Source organism: Sminthopsis crassicaudata, chromosome 1, assembly GCF_048593235.1.
Source record: "Sminthopsis crassicaudata isolate SCR6 chromosome 1, ASM4859323v1, whole genome shotgun sequence".
In the NCBI taxonomy this organism is placed as follows: Eukaryota; Metazoa; Chordata; class Mammalia; order Dasyuromorphia; family Dasyuridae; genus Sminthopsis; species Sminthopsis crassicaudata.
Window position 1 is genome coordinate 476,895,013 of NC_133617.1, and position 17,659 is coordinate 476,912,671.

Consider the following 17,659-nt stretch of genomic DNA (forward strand, 5'->3'; position numbering starts at 1 on the left):
TTACACATGAGGAAATGAGGCAAACAGGGTTAAATGACTTACCCAGGGTCACAGAGCTATTAAGTGGCTGAAGCCAAATTTGAACTCAGGTTTTTCCTGACTCTGGGCCTAGTACTATCTACCTTTTTTTAATGATCTTTTTTCTTTCTCCTTTTCCCCCCTTCTCTCTTCTTTCTTTCTTCTTGCCTGCTTCCATTTTTCCTTCTTTCTCTTTTCTTCCTTTATTTTCCTTTATTTCCTTTTTTATCTTTCTTCCTCTTTTTCTTTTCTTCCCTCCCTCTTTTTTCTTCCTTTCTTCCTTTCCTTCCTCCTCTTTCTTCCTCATTCTTTCCCTCTCTTTCTTTCTCTCTTTTTTCTTTCCTTTCTTTTTTTCTCTTTCTTTGTTTCTCTCATCATCAATTACCATAAGCTCCTATATTCATAACTTTGAGGTTCTTCTAACTCATTTTTCTCTCTCAACTTTCATAAAGTCAGTTACCAATTCCATCTCCTGCCACATCTCTTGTATTTCTCCTCTTTCTTCTATCTTTACTGTTACCAACTTAACATAAGCTCTCATTACCACTTTCTGAGCCCTAGTGCAGTAGACTCTTTATATATTTAATATATTAAATATATGACATACAATAATATAGTAAATATACTTTAATGTTGTTTGTTACATCAGTTTCCTTATCTGTAATATGACATTTCTATTCTCTTCTCACCTCTAACTCAACCTTCCTATCACTGCCAAAATATTCTACATTATTCATAAATCTGATTGTGCATACACTCCTCTGCTCAAAACTATTCCATGTCAAAAATTTATGATAAAAAATGCTGTCTACTTCCAGATAGAGAACTGATAAATTTTGAGTGTTGACTGAAACATTTTTTCCTTAATTTTTCTTCCTTTTTCTTTTAGTCTCAACATGGTTCATGTGGAAAGATGTTTTTCATAAGTTCTTATATATAATGGGTATTATTTTTTGGCCTTTTTAATGAGCAGAGGATGGAGGAAGGGAAAGAATTTGGAACTGAAAATAAAATAAAAAGAAAACTCAGTTGCTGCTGATTACCTACTAAATAAAGTTGCCCCTTCTCTGCCTGGCATTCATGGCTTTCAGCAAGATGACACCATCATATCTTCCCAGTCTCATCTTCCATTTTTTGATCTATGCCATTTAAGCCTCTATGCTTCAACTAGATTGGACAATTAGCTGTTCTCTTGCCATGCAAGGTAATGTAATAATAATAATAATGTAATGCAATGTAAGGCTTCTGCTGCTTCTCCTCAGGCAATGATAATATCACTTTCTCCATGAAACTTTTCTTGATTTTCAAGACAGGAACAATTTTTTTTACCATTTTCTGCTAGCACATAGCCTGATCTGGAGTCAAGCTTAATAAATGCTTATTAATTATTACTATTCTTGTATATGATAACTACATGCATCAAAGTCTATCTCTGGATTAGAATTAAGCTCCATAAAGTCAGGGATTGTCCCTAAAAATCTAAACATTATATTATCTTTAAAAAATATTTTATTTATTTAAAATTTAAATATAAAATAAGAAAAAAACAATAGAACAAACAATAGAAGAAGAAAAAATTTCCATGTGCTCAGCAGAACATCAAGGAAATGTCAAAATATGTAACAATAAATGTCAATTTCAAGAAAGTATAATAAAGGCATTATATTCATAACTAACTTTACGTTTTTACAGGGTTTTTTTTGTTTGTTTTCTGCTGTGGACATTACCTTATCTAAATATATCTCCTGTCCTCTCAACTAGCACAGGCATTTATTAATTATTTCTTATTATTTGATGAGCTTTGGAATCAAGATGACCTCAGATACATATTGGCTGTCAGCATGTCAGCTGACCCCTTGGTCAGCTCTAAACTGCTAACTCACAGCAAAGATGCCAGCTTGTAGTGGTAAAGGAAGTTACCTCATCTAGTTCTATCACTGAACTCACAGGTCTACTCCCCTATTATCTTAAGTTTTGCTTAAATATACTTTAATGTTGTTGGTTACATCAGTTTCCTTATCTATAACATGACAGGGCTGGGGCTGATAACAGTATATCCTTTTAGGTATCCTATGATCTTGATTTTTTAAAAAATCATTATTAAATAGCCTATGAAATTGTAACAGTAGTCCTTTTAAAAGATGGCTAAGAAGGCCCACCTAGTCTTGCAGGGTTGTAAGAGCAGATTAGCCACATGAAAGCAACATGTTGAACACTTTGAGGACTGGGAACTACAGGCTGCATCTCTCACAGTTTGACCAGCTATTTCTAGAAGGGAGGAAAGTGCGCTTGGTACAAAACTCCCTTTGTCTTGTTCTTCCCAGCAAGGGAATGCCAATGGGTGTGGAAAGGATAAAGTAAGGAAGAGAAACCAGAGGCAAAAAGGGGGAAAAGGTCTGAAAAACTAATGCCACAGGCTTTTTGTGGGGGATTGTAAATGCCTGTCCCTAGAAAACTATGACAAAAATTTGAAAAGAAATAAAGTAGAGAATGGAATGACTTTGAGTACCCAGAAAGCAATTACTCACATGGGGGCAAAATGCAAGATTTTTACAAAGTTATTTCCTCTGGCATTCATAGTAGTATCCCTGACCTTTCTCTAGCCCTACCTTATATATAGCCAAATCAAGTACTTCCCAAATCTACCTACCATCTCTTTTTTATCTTTCTGTTTTTCAATTCTACCCAAGCTTCAATATCAACTCTTCTTCAGTTCTTTTCATACTTGCCTGGATCTTGGTTTTCTCAGGCATTTATGATCAACAGACTGGACCATACAGATTATATCCAAATACCAGGAATTTCCAGCCTTTTCCAGAATCTTGAAAAGAACCCTGGACTGAATTCTGAATCCTGAATTCTGATCCTAGTTTTATCACTCCGTAGTCTTATTTCCTCCATTGAGTCTTTAATACTTCACCAATGAAAGCAGAGTATTGGACCAAAATAATCTCCAGATCTTTGCTTTTCTTTTTAATTCCCCCTATCTTCTGTGACTTGCTTCTCTTTTCAGTGTCAATATTTCTACCTTCTTTTGAAGAATCATTGTTCTCCTTTCTATGAAGAAGTAGGAAGGCAAAACGATCTTAGAATATCTGCTCCATAGCTCTATAGTGTCATTCCACCCACCCCACTCCCCAAATCAGATTGACTTCCCAACTCAAGGGTTACCCTATGATTGAAAAATAAAATCGTAAGTCACTTCTATTCACCCGACACATATTTTTATTCGCCTGGAGGAGTAGGCAAGTAGCTAATTGTAAGGTTAGTTTTAAGATTTCTAAATTTAAAGAGTTTGGTGTTTAACAGACTCTGCAGCTGACAAAATATAAAAACTGTGCCCACAGTGATGCCAGTCACCTGGATATGTGGAAATGATTGTAAGAGGGAGTGGATTTTTCAATTTTCATTTGGATGTTTGGCATCAAATAGATGTTGCTTAAATGTAACTCTAACCTGTCTGTCTCACTTTGAAAATCTAAAGTTAAAAATGTCTGTAGGTTCAGAGTTCTCAGAGACAGGGAAAAAGGGAGTTTTCTTTGCAAAAGATTTTTTTTTAATTTTACAGAATGTCAGCTTTAAATAGTAAGCTTCCTTTAGTACATTCTTTTTAGAATAGAACTTCACAAGTACACAACTATTACATAAAGTAAAACAAAATAAAGTCTTCCATGTTCCAAAACAATGGTCGGTTTTCTCTGGAATTATTAGTGAGGTACCCCGATGGAAGTTTTCTTGTCCATTCCACTGTACATACTTCTTTTACCAATAATACATCCGAATCTGTAATCATGGAACAGGAAGCAACTACTAAAGTTCATTTTTGTTCCAGAAATTCATATTCTTTGATCTTTTGTCTTTGAAGGAGCCATACATTTGTGTCAAGTACACACAGAATTTAGATATCAAACTTTGATAGAAAAGTTAAATACATAAGACTTTTTCCTAGTCCATATATTTTCTTTTAACTATAAGTGCTTTGGTTTTATTTCATGCAAAAGCCAGTAGCTAAGTCTCTGGTGATGAGCCTCTCATGAGGCAGGAAAGGAGATCTTTATTATTTTCACTTTGTAGCTCAATATCACAAGTAGTCAATTAGCCTCTAATAGACCTGTTTAAAATCACATAATAAGTAATGGGCAAAGTTGAGGCTAGAATTCAGGTCTTCAGTTTTGCTGCCTAATGTTATTTCCATTATAACTAGCCTTCTACTCACCCAAGAGTCTGACACTGAAGACTTCTTTCACATGTCCTTCCTTTTATCACTTCATATTTTCACGTGGTTTCTTAGTTCTTTTGAACTTTCCCTCTCTTCTCTCTTCCTCAACTCCTTTTCCTCATCGCCCTTTCTTCTTTGTTCACTTTATTAAGACTTTGGGGGAAAAATGGCCCCACCCCCTCTGGTTTCATGTTCAAGGCTAGGTTTCTGCAGTTTAATTTACTCAAACAAATTGCAAGAGGTCTCATATTACTAATAAGAGCTAAGCTGGCAAGACCTCTTCTGCAATGGAGCTCAGATTGTTCCACCTCATTCACTCCCTATGTAAACCCAATACCAAACCATGTTTAGAATGTACATTGTCAGGTATGATTTTATTTTAAAGTTCTAAACAAGTTCCTGCCCATGAAAACATACTACTCTTTGGACTGGGGGGGTCCTCAATCTTTTGTTATTTTCATTTAATGGAAATATGAAATCATAAATGAACTGGAAACAAGTAAAGTTCTTGAAAATAAAGTCCAAGAACAGTGTGGAGAGATGGGATGGGTGTTGACAATAAAGGCCCTGGGAAGAACAGAGAGGGGAGGGGAGAGAGAAAACTCTGCCAGCTATGCTGACCTCCCTTCTGGGAATCTTAGCAACCTGAAAAGAGAATGGTGTGTCAGAGAGAGGAGATTAGGTAAAGAGGGAGTGAGAGGTCATGGGGCAACGCAGGAGTAGTCAGCTTGGAGATGTACCTCATAAAGCTTCAAATTCTATTGGTAGGTATCAATCCACCTGCTAGAAACTCTTGTTATGCTTTCCAAATCAGCATACATTTGACAATTCCATATTAAAAAAAATCCTTGAATTAGAGATGAGATTTTTAGTATAGCAATAAAACTAATGACGAACCACAAAAGACTGAGATGGAGGGAGTAATCCCTATGAAGTGTTCAATAACATAGTTCCCAGATGAGGACTTTACAATGGTAGTTGGATGAACAAAATAGATGGTTTTGACTAAAAGAGAGACAATGAACCAGACAAAGAAGATAGTACTAACTATGGAAATGTAAGAAACATGAAGGCTTTGATTTGGCAAATAAAAATGTTTGAACAGAAGAAGAATTGGGGGAAAAATGAAGGAAGGAAGAATCAGAAGCATAAAAGAAATAAGTCCTATTGAGTAATTAAAGGCCAGTTTAGGACTCTAGAGAAGGAAGGAATCAAGTATTTAATAAATAATTATTACATGCCAGGTACTGGGCTAAGAACTTTAAAAACATTATCTCATTTGATCCTTACAGTAACTCTAGGAAGTAGATGCTTTTGTGATCCCCATTTTATAGTGGAGGAAACTGAGGCAAACAGAGAGGGTTAAGTGACTTGCCCAGGATCACATGATTGTTAAATGTCTGAGGCTGTATTTGAACTTGGGTCTTCCTGATCCCAGATCCCCTGCACCATCTAGCTACCTATTTTTTGAAGGGAGACACTGTCTAAAGTCCCAAGAAATCTAGAACTGTACAGCCTAAAGCAAAAATATAGTCACCTTTGTCTAGTGTAAAATTCAAATTTTACAGAGTTGCCTGGAAAAACAAACAAACATTATTCTTTAACTGTAACAGTCTTGGTATTTTTTACAATGCAATTTTATTTCTAGGAAATATGTGGCTAAGAATATAAAAGTAAAGTAACAAAAATAAAATGTGGAGAATAGAGCGTAAGATAGAAGCAGACAGATCCTGCATGACTGGGGCTTTCGGATGTCCATATTTTAACCTTCCTACTCAACCTTTATTTCCCTCCAGGAAGTAACCCAAATACTAGGTTACTTTCCAGACAGAAACCATATGGTCTCATTATTCAATGTTAGTGGAAAAGGGGCAAATTGTTATATCTGGGGTTGGATGGAACCTCAAAGACTATCTAGTTCAATCCCCTCATTTTACAAATAAAGAATCTAGAGATTAAGTGACTCTCCCATAATCATAGAAATAGAAAGCATCAGAGGTGAGATACTTTCCATAACATCATTCTTCCTCCTGTACTGTTGTTACTGTGTAATATAGTGGTATAAGGGTATACTGCAAAACTAATCCCCACTCTGTGGAAAAGTGTAAAAAGCTCTAACAACATAGCTGGTTTTCATAAGCCACATGTCTCATGTTCTAGTGTACCTGATAAAAATCTTGTAAGCCAAGTTGTATCCGAAACTAAAATTTTATGATCAGTTAAATACGCACTGGAAAAATAAAGAATGATAATGGAAATACTGACAGACCATTAACCATAACAGCTCTAAAGAGTTTCACTAGTATGATAGATCATAAAAAAGACTGCATTAAAAATGACCAGTTTTAAGATTAATTTGTTATGGTGTAAAAGAAGCATATAACCCTAATCCTTAAAAATACAGCTATCTTTCTTGCAATTGACTAAAAGAATTCCACTTTCATTAAGGCACTTTAAAATGCAGACATCATAAAAAAGTTGAATTAATGCTAAGCACTTAAGGTTTAAGGCACTAAAGCAAAGTGTTGGAAAATAAAAGTGGTTCTTCTGTTTTGAAATAAGTACCATTTTCATGCTCTTTTAAATATAATTTCAGTGGGTTGCCAAATAACATTTATGGTCATCTATTATCAATATAGTAGGTGAAGGCATGGAGGAAAGGAATGTGGCCAAAGGAACGAAGACCAGTCAGGAGAAGGAAGCAGTACTAGCTATGAAATTCTCCTTGGAAAAATGGAAATGTAAGAAAAATAACGGTTTTGATTTAGTGAGTAAATGTGTCTAAACTGGGCAAATAGAATGGGGGAAAGCAAGGAAAAAAGAAGATGAAAGGCAATAGGTTCCAAAACTGGGATAGAGATTATCTAGGCTATAAATGAAATTGAAGCTCAGAAATTTTAAGGGATAAAGATAGTAAAAAGCAGATTCAAACCTAGGATCTCTAACAGCAAAGATACTGAGTTTTTTCTCCTTTTTTTCATTTTTGGAAAGACTACATATAAGGACCATTTTTTAATATTTGTATTGTAAGTCCTAGATTGCATAATGCAGGATTAAACACCCAGTAAGTGAAAAGATATTTCTCAGTAATCTGAACTAGTTCATGAATCAATCATCTAAGACTTTTAGATGCTCCCATGAAAAAAGACGAATGCATCTAAGAATTCCTCCATGATAGATTGACTATGACTAGAAAAGATGAGTCCTAACAACTGGGCTATTTGCTTTCCTAGTGTTTACAAAACCAAGTATCTTTACAGTCATACCCACAAGTATTCATAGTACAAAGGATTCTAAATTAAAGAAAGGAAGCATAAACTCCCTTTGTGGTTTTGAAAATGACTTGGATGCAAGGCCCCAGCAATATAAAAACCCACATCCAGAAGCTATACAGTGGGTGAGAGGAAAGAAAAGGAGGAGAAAAAAAAAGAGTAGAGGAGGGGGGGACAAAGAAAAGGGAAGAAAGGAGAAAAGGGGGATAATGAAAGGGGGAAGAAGGGAAAGGAAAAGGAGAGAAGAAAAAAAGGGAGAAGGAGAAGGGAAAAGGAAAGGAGAAGAAGGGGGAAAGAGAAGGGAAGGAAAAGGGAGAGAGAAAAGGGAATAGGAAAAAGAGGAAAAATGAGAGGCAGGACAGAGGAAAGGATAGAGAGAAGGGAAGAGGAAAGAAGGAAAGGAAAAGAGAATAGAGAAAAGTGGAAGAAAAAAGGGAATGAGAATAGAAAGGAGGAGGGAGAGAAAGGAAAAGGCAGAAAGAAGAGAGAAAGAAAAGGAAATAGGGAAAAGGAAAAGAAAGAAAAGAAAAGAGGGAGGGAGAAGAGGGAAAAGAGAAAGGAAAAAGAAAGGAGATTAGGAAAAGGAGGAAGAAAGGGGGAAAGGAAAAAGAGAGAGAGGAGAGAAGGAGGGAACAGAGAAAGAGTAAGAAGGGAGATTGCAAAAAAGGAGAGAAGGAAAGATGAAGAGAGGGAGAAAAAAAAGAAAAGATAGAGGAAGGAAGAGAAAGGGATATAACAGAAAGGGAAAATAAGGAAAGGGAAAAAAGAAAAGGAGAAAGAAGAAAAAAGAGGAAAATGGGGAGCAAAAGGGAGAAAGAAAAAGATGGAGAGAAGGAATGGGGAGGAAAGAGCCTGAGGAGCAAAATGAAATCCAGAAAATGTCTTTTTCCTTTGAGCTATCTGAGAATCACTTCCTGTTTATCCTGAATGAGAAAGCCTTAAAGAAGCTTCCCTATATTGAAGGCTCTCTCAATGAGCAGTATAATAGGAGTCAATGAAAAAATACTTTATAAGGCATGTTAATAAAGGTTGAAAACAGTCTATGTTACCGTGAGATTCATGAAGACTGCTGGCCTTACTTCTGTTTGAACTTTGACTAAGGCTGATCTTACATGGATAGAGAAAATGGTAGTCCAGTTGTGAATTATCAGTAGCATCAAGAAAGCTTTGTGGACCCCTCAACACTTCCTAAAAATCGGTTATCTACTACCCAAATGGGAGGAAACAAGGATTTGAACCTAGACCTTTGGAATCCAAATCTGGGCCTCTTTTTACACAAATTTTATAATTGTCTCATCTAGAAATGTAAGCTTCTTGGTTAAGAATATAAGCATCCTTATACCATGTTTAACATGTATGAGACTGCCTATTATCTAGGGGAGGGGGCAGGGGGAAGGAAGGGAAAAGTTGGAACAGAAGTGACTGCAAGGATCAATGTTGAAAAATCACCCATTCATATGTTCTGCTAATAAAAAGCTATAATAATAATAAAAAACCGAATACAAGCATCTTAAGGACAAGAACTGTTTCACTTTTCAACTCTTTATTCCAAGTTCCTGGCATTCAGTAAATGCTTTAAAAATCTTAAATTTTAGAATGTACCAAGTTTAGCCAGCACTCCAGATATAGAGATCTTTCCCCTGCTCCATACTGGCTATGGAAGACTACCAAAATAATAAACTCACCCCAAAAATTTCCTTTTCTGACTAGGCTTTACCTAAATCAATGATCTCAAAAATTTGGCCAGGAGCACAGGGAAGTGTCTGTTTAAAAACCAGGATTTCGGGGCAGCTAGGTGATGCAATGGATAGAGCACCAGCCCTGAAGTCAGGAGAATCTGAGTTCAAATCTGGCCTCACTTAACACTTCCTAGCTGTGTGACCCTGGTCAAGTCACTTAACCCCAATTGCCTCAGCCCCCCCCCAAAATATCAAGGTTTCAAGGGAGACTGCTGCACAAAGTAACTGTCTATAAAAAGTACAACAGAATCAGGTTGTCTGTTGAGTTGACAATCACACATCTATCTAGAGAAGCAGGTCCCTCAAAGTGATCCATAGGCAGCACTACAGCCTCATAACTGAATCCAACCTACTGGTCTTAATCCCTGGAAACCAAAAGAACTTCTTATTGGTTTAGGAAAGTCATTGGGAAATTAGAATAGAGTAGAAGCCAATGGCATTCAAGTTATGCTGTAATCAACTTCCTTCCAGAACAAAGATGAATTCTTGAAATTATGTTCCTCTTTAGAGGAATTGCCGCTGGCAAGAGAGATATTCATCGGCAGGCTATCAAATAGAGATGGACATCTGTTCTGGATAATCAGGTCTGACCAGTTCCTACAGTTGGATATGAATCCTTACAATAAAGATATTTAAAAAAAAAAAAAAAAAAAAAAAACATGCATCGAGGCCACTAAAATTTCTTAAGTGTACCAATGTGCTCATGCCCGATGTCTTGGAGGAAAGAATGGAACAGGATATAGGCAGGAAATCATTTTTTCTGCTCTAGATCAATCTCAGGCACAGTAGTCCAGGGGCACATCAGGCCTGCTTTATTGTTTAGCAGGAATTGAATGTCCTCATTATGAGATCGGCTTGTTTACTAGGCTATTTCCCCATCTGCTCCGAGCCGAAAGATGACTTGATTGAATTACTCTTGCTACAGAGGCCCTTGTTAGAAACTATCATTTATTAAAACCTTACTATATGCAGAAGCTGCTGCATCATGGCATAGTGTGACCTCAGGATCAAGACGGCTTGGACCCAAATCCTATCTTGTACCCATGTTGACTGTGTGATCTTGGGCAACTAAACATCTCAGGGCATCCCAAGCAACTCTAAAGCTAAATATTTGCAAGGCAATTGCGCATCTACTTTGGTAAAGATTTTTTTCTTCTTTTGGAGTTATCCATATTAAGGAAATCATAGGTCTGGTCCCCCAAAATATACAGAAGCATTATGGCCTAATGGACAGAGTGCTAGACCCCGAGTTGGAGCTCATTCCTGGGTTCAAATCCAATATCTGACATTTATTATTGGTCACTAAAGCTCTATGAGCCAAAGCAGGGGCTAAGATTATATTACAGATTTTGGCACTAAAGAAATCATAGCTGTCTGAAGCATTGATCAGCTAGAGAGAATTAAAAAAGTCTGGGAGAGATCTGACCTCAAGAGACTGAGAGACACCAAAAAGGGAGATGTGACCTCACCAAAAGTGTTTACCAATGGATTCTGGGAGATCTCAAATAGAAGAGGGATTCCTTACCTGAAGAAAAAATTCTCTAGATGTTGTTTGTGGAAACTAAAATATGTTTACAACTTGGAACAGCATTATATAAAAAATACTCTATGCACAAAATGAATAAAAATTGGGCCTGCCTTTCATTGACTCTAACAGGCAAATACATATCATAGTTTGCTGTTTGTTTTTTTAAGGTTTTTTTTTTAATATTTCTCCCAATTAGATAGAAAGTATTGTGCAAAATCTGATGAGTAAAATATTCTTTAGAGAGTTAATTATATTAATTTTACTGTACAAATAGAATAAGATAAGATCAAAGGTGATACAGTCTCTCATTTCTGTAAGACATCTTTCAAGAATCACCACCATCCTCAAAAGAAAAAAGAAAAAAAAAAGATTAACAGGAAGCCTTCAGTATAGCATCCTAATACCAGACCTCCATTGCTCCTGTCCCTGACTTGCCCTCCTCCGGATTCATCAAGGGAAGAGAAAATAGGAAAGTCACTGACACTGCCACTTGTCCAACCACATTTCTTCCTTTCTCCTGGAAAGGTCAGGTCTTGTTTCACTGCTGTAACATTTCTCTTCTCCACCCTCCCCCCAACCCCATAACATGTGTCTGATGCTAAAGGACAAAGGAATCTTAAAGTCTCAGGGATTTGCAGGATGTGTGTCAAGTACTGTTTTTCTAAAAAGGGGATTTAGTGCTCATGGAAAGTATTATTTTCCAGATAGAGTGCAGTTAAAAAGAATGGCTAACAGATGGGGAGTCTAGTGCTGTCAGAGGAATGACTGAATGAGGAAGAGTTATCAGATGAGGTCCCATGAGGTGGGACCAGATTATGGTCATGAGGCAGTTCTGTTGTTTTCCTCTGTTCTATCCAAAACATCAAGAGAAGAAATTAACTGGAACCTACTGAAGTGCTATAGAGGACAGCCTATGGAACACCTATCAGCAAACATTAAGAGGAGAGATCTAATAGCAGCATGGGAGAATGAGTATCTAGATACAGCTCAGTTCTCATCCTATTTTAATTATTTCATAAATTTTGGCCACTTTAAGAATTATGCACAGCCTTTAACTTGTAAAATGAAAGTAAGATGAATTTAATTCATGCCCTGCGTGTCCTTTTATGAGACTATTTTGCTACAGTGGCCATTTACACGGCAATGGTAAGAATGGTTGTCTTGGGGGTCAGGACACCCAACAGATTCTTCCTCAGACACTAGTTATATGATCCTGGTCTATCTATCTCAATTTCCTCATCTGTAAAAGGGGATAAATAATAGCACCTCTCTCACAGGATTGTTGTAAGGATCAGACGAGACGATATTTGGTTTTTTTTTTAAGCTTTCTATTTTCAAGACATATAACCTTGTGTTTCAGATTTTACCCTCCTTCCTTCTACTCCCTCTCACCTAGATGGCAAGCAATCCAATATATGTTATACATGTTAAAATATAAGTTAAATCCAATATGTATAAATATATTTATTCAATTCTCTTGCTGCACAAGAAAAATCAGATCAGAAAGGAAAGTAAATGAGTTAAGAAAACAAAATGCAAGAAAACAACAACAAAAAGAGTGAAAATGCTATGCTGTGATCCACCCTCAAGCCCCACAATTCTCTCTCTGAGTGTAGATGGCTCTCTTTGTCACAAGATCATTGGAACTGGCATCAGTCATCTCATTGTTGGAAAGGGTCACGTTCAGAATTGACCATCATATAATATTGATGTTGCCGTGTACAACGATCTCCTGGTTCTGCTCATTTCACTTAGTATCAGTTCATGTAAGTCTGAGATGATATTTATAAAGCACACTGGAACACAGTAGGTGCTGTAGAAATGCTTGCTATTATTAATAAAATAGATAATACTTATCCATGATGCTCCTTCTATGTCCAGGGAAGTAACTGAAGTTTATGAAATGCTTATACTTTACCATATTGGAAGCTGAGTTTCAAATACAGCAATCTTGGCCTAATGAGGTATGGTTTACAACAAGAGGACTCACCATCAAAATGCGCCTGTAGCTATCCCGATCAATGCCCCAAAGTTTGAGGTCAGTCTTGGCTTTGACAGTGGCAGCTCTTGGTGTGCCATAGATCAGCGCAAGTTCTCCAAAACTGCCTCCTTCTCCAATGTTGGTCACCCATTCCATGTTCACATAGACCTATAGAAAATAAGCAGAAATGAAAATATGTTTAAAAGGACTGTACATGTTTAACCCATATCGGAATGCCTGCTGTCTTGGGGAAGGAGGGAGAAAACTCTGAAACGCAAAGTCTTACAAAAGTGAATGTTGAAAACTATCTTTACATGTATTTGAAAAAATAAAATGCTACTAAAAAAAAAAGGAAAAAGAAAATGAGCAGAGAAAGAAAGGAAGACAAATTACAGAATTTTACAATTACTTTCCCTGGCAGTTAACCTAAAAAGTCAATAATCCTTCCTCCTCTTCTCCTCTCTTTCTTACACTCCAACAAAATTTAAAATAGAAGCAAAGAGGTTAGCATTCAAGGTTTTGTTGTTTTTCTGTTGCAAAGGAATGATAACCAGCTTTTGAAAGAATTTCAATTCCTTCTACCTGAAAGATACTGATTGTCTTCCCTCCCTCCCTCCCTTCCTTCTTTCCTTTCTTTTTTCCTCCCTCCCTCCCTTTCTTGCTTGCTTGCTTCCTTCCTGTTACTAGTTTCAAGCTTCTCTTTCTAGTCTTCTAACACAGAATCAGCAAGTCAGATTGGCACGACTTTAGTCTTTCAGTAGCAATGTCATACCTCAAAGATGAGTTGATAATTTTAATGGGATTGGGAAGCATGAAGAAGAACTGGGAGCTTAAGAATAAAACAAAACAAAACAAGGGAAACATTTTCTGCCATGGTCACCTGACTCCTGAAAGGGTTTTTTTTAATGATTAAATGAATTCAAAGATTACTGGAGTTATGCCAAAGATTTTAAGCTCAGTTCCTTAAATTATTGCTCAAGACTTTGGTCACATCATCATTTTGTTTGAATTTTTTAAAAAATGTTTTATTGATGCTCTTTTTAAAAATTGCTATCACTTCCTAATTCATCTTCCAAAGTATAAATAACTATGTCCAGTAAAACAAATTAATATGTTAGCCAGTCTGAAAATGTATGTCTTGGTGCAGATACGTGGCATGGTTAATAGAGTACCAACCCTGGAGTCAGAAAGATCTGAGTTCAAATCCAAACTCAAACACTTAATATTTAGTAGCTGTGCAACTCTGGGTAAATCACTTAACCCCAATTATCTCATGAGAAGAGGCAGAAAAAGAAAATATAAATCTCATTCCATTCCTTTAGTTCATAAACTCTCTGGGGCAATGGAGGAGGGAAGAGGGAGAATCCCTGATCGGCAGTTTGGTTTTGAGTTAATTTCCCACATAGTTGAATTCTTTTGGACTCCTCCATCATGATCTAAGGAATGATTCTCCTGCAAGATCGTGTCAGCCTTGGAACTCACAACTAATCACTACCCACTGTCTCTAGAATCTCTCTGACTGAAGGGTGGAAATTGGAAAGGTGTTTGGAGGCAGAACTCTTTCCAAAAATTTTATTTAAGAAGGGCACTTAAACCAGTCATCTCTTCATTTCCCATCTAGCTGTACTTCTTTGGATTTTTTCATCATGCCCTCAACTATAGGTATCTTCCCATCACCTCCCTCCCACCTTTATGGTTTCCTTGGGGGTATTGTCTCCTCCCATTAGATTATAAGCTCCTTGAAGGTAGACACTGTGCTTCTCTTTTCCTCATAGCTTTAACACAGTCCTTAATAAGTGCTAGAAAAATGTTTATTGACTAATTTAAAAATCATGAATGTCACTGTATTGATCATGAAGAACTGAAATTTTTCATTGTTATTTTCTTTTACATTATTGGGGTCATTGTATAAATCATTATCCATCTGTTTACTTCTACCTTTATCAAATCACAGAAGTTTTTTCAAATCTCTCTGAATTCATGTTTTTCATTTTTAAGACATAAGAATATTCTATTACATCGATATATGACATTTTAACCAATCATTTCAGTTCTTTGCTACATGTGGTGCTCTAAATATTTCTGAATATATAGAACCTTTCCCTTTTTCTTTGCTCCTCATCAATCCCTCCTTTTATAAGAAAGTAGAATGTAGTCCAAAGAGATTTTAAGAAATTACCTTCCAGCTCTGAAAATTCAGTCACTGACCCTAGAATATTAAAGATAGACTCTCTTCCAATCTTCATCTTTCATTTAAGAATATTTATTTAGCACCTACTGTAAGTTGGGCATCATTTTAGACAATGGGCTTACAAAGATGAAGAAGAAGGATGAGAATAAGAACAAGAACAAGAAGAAAGAACAACAACCTAACCTAGTCGATTCCTCAAAGAGCTTACAACAAGCTAGAAACAAATCAGGCATGTCCTACGTGCTTAGGAAAGTGCAAAGTAATAATTGGGAAGAACTTACTTTCACTCTTTTCCTGTCACTCAATCCATTATTCATTTACCACCACCACCACCACCCACACCCACACCCATAATATCCTATCCACCCATCCATGGATGTTTTTTCCTGGTCCCACCAGCTCCTGAATGAATTCTGATGCTCTTTGGAAAACACTGATATTGATGTCTTTTCTCTTATTAACAGCAAGCTCTAGAGCGCTTTGGGTCTCAGGGATGAATGGAATCACTATGACTCTGCTACTTCTGCTAAGCTGTATCAGACCAGAGGTCCCTTTGGACAAGATTCTCTTTCAACCTATGTGGGTTGACGTACTATGCATTGACTGTGCAATTCGAATTCAATCTAAGAATAGCACCAATTGTTTATTATGCCACTATTATGCAGCTTCAGTTACTATAAATTGACACAATGAATTCTTTATTCTCTCAGTGTGTCAATGAGCTCAAAGAATAGTACCCATTAGCAAAATGGGTGTATATGCAGAAGAGAGAATGTATTCCAAAGGATCTGGAAGCTGTTGTGATTGAAATCAATGAAGGATTATCTTTGTAATAACTGAAAAACACTACTAGTAGTGCATTTTTTTAAAGTGATAGCTTGGTCGAAGTTTGTGGGCTCCCTTCCCCCAAATATCCCAAGGATTGGGCTAATGTCCTTCCTTTAAAAATTAATTTAAAGAGTTGTGTCGGTTCAGGAAAAGCTTCAATAGATTTAATAACTTAGAAAAGTATTTCACCTCCCAGGCTGAGCTGTTCAGTCCAAGTTTCATAACATCCAATTCCTGCTCATTCCATCCAGGGCACACAGAGAGAGCAAGGATGGGGCACTTCTAATTAGATGGCCAGTATGAATAAACAGACTGCATTAACTGAACTCCCACACAACTGGCAAGAAGCTAGAAGTAAGCTGATATTCAGAGAGGAAAGACCCTATTCCAGGTTAGGCAGCTCCATAAATCTGAATGCAATTGCATTCTTAATAGGGTAGACTGAAAAAGTTAGGAGGAGGAAAGATTTTGTACTTCTCAATTTCTCAAGAATAACAAGACAGAGACCTTGTGTTGGGGAGGGGAGAAGGGAACTGCTTTGGTTGGGATCTTTAAAATTCAAAAATCTCTTTTACCAACTTAAGTGTTTTTTCTAAAACTGGAAAAATCTTCAGACATCACCTAATCTAACTCCCTCACTTTGGGTCTGTTTTCTTTCACGAAATAAATTGACTGGACCAGGATCACAGAATAGTAGAGACAATACCAGACCTAGTCTTTTGACTCTCAACCAAATGACTAAATACTCCCAGCACACATACACCTTCACTCCTTCCATATTGATTGTTCTCCTTTTTAAAACAATTATCCACCAGATAAGCATGACATCTGACAGAAAACGTAGTCTCAGGAAAAATTGTAAAATCAATCTTAAACTTCATTATAAATTTGTTCCTCCCTTTTTCAATTCCGAAAGCTATTTTTTAAATGGATTTTTATAGATTTTTTTTAATTGCCTAGATTTCCCTCTGTATCCTTTTCCTCCAACATTCCAGAGAGCTACCCCTTATAATCAATAATGTGATTGTACAAGTTTAACAACTGGATCTTGGGTGGGAAGGAATTATGTATGCACCACACACATAAGCTTAAATTGTATCAACATTTTCTCTATTACTTTAAGATTAGACAATCAACAAAACAATAAATCAAGTCCAGATTTGTAGTATTTGCCAATTTCTAAGGTATAAAAGCTCACACTGAGAATTTAACAATTGACTCTCCTAAGTGAGTATAAGATTGTTCTAGAACATGCTTACTTATTAGAGATTTCTTTTTTTATTAAAAAGAGGAAAAATTCAGGAAAAAAAGTGGAGTAATATATTACTGACATATGTAATATTCCATACCTGGAGATGCCCCCTCCCCCACTTCTGCAGAGGGGTCAGGAGATTCCTTCTTTATCCCATGAAGCTACTGGTAATAACCAATCGGTGGTCAATGTGTTATCTTATAGAGTAATGTATTTGCAATCAGGGTTCTCAGGAGGCAATATGTAACCCAGAAGGAATAAATGAAATGGTAAAAATATCAAGCACATTTGAGGCATGAGAGTCCATTAGTTTGCTTCAAAACCAAATCAATTAGCAAAATGAGCCCAGCTAATCACTGACTCCAGTTGTCTATTAAGAGCCTTTTCATGGAAAAGCATGAGATCACTAAAAAATGGCCCTCATCCCTATGCTCGGCTCTACAGTGATTCCAATCTTCCCTACCAGTAACCAAGTATCCACTCCTGCCTTGATCCCTCTTGAACAATTTGTATTTTTCTTCTGTGCTCCACTTCTCCCTGGCTTCAAATACACTCCTTATATTAAATACAATGACCTACATTCTGTCTGTCTTGCTACTTCCCCTAACTATGTCTCTCCTCCATTTTTCCC

The 17,659-nt window shown here is 36.7% G+C and overlaps 1 protein-coding gene across 3 annotated transcripts in view; it reads right to left on the bottom strand.

Moving 5' to 3' along the window:
• The window catches only part of PRKAR1B (protein kinase cAMP-dependent type I regulatory subunit beta), a 242,001-nt gene that overhangs the window by 55,741 nt on the left and 168,601 nt on the right, over nt 1–17,659 (bottom strand). For all 3 annotated transcript variants that reach the window (XM_074281089.1, XM_074281091.1, XM_074281090.1), the window contains one exon: nt 12,767–12,925. In XM_074281089.1, coding sequence (XP_074137190.1) covers nt 12,767–12,925 — 159 coding nt within the window. The remainder of the gene's footprint in view (nt 1–12,766; nt 12,926–17,659) is intronic.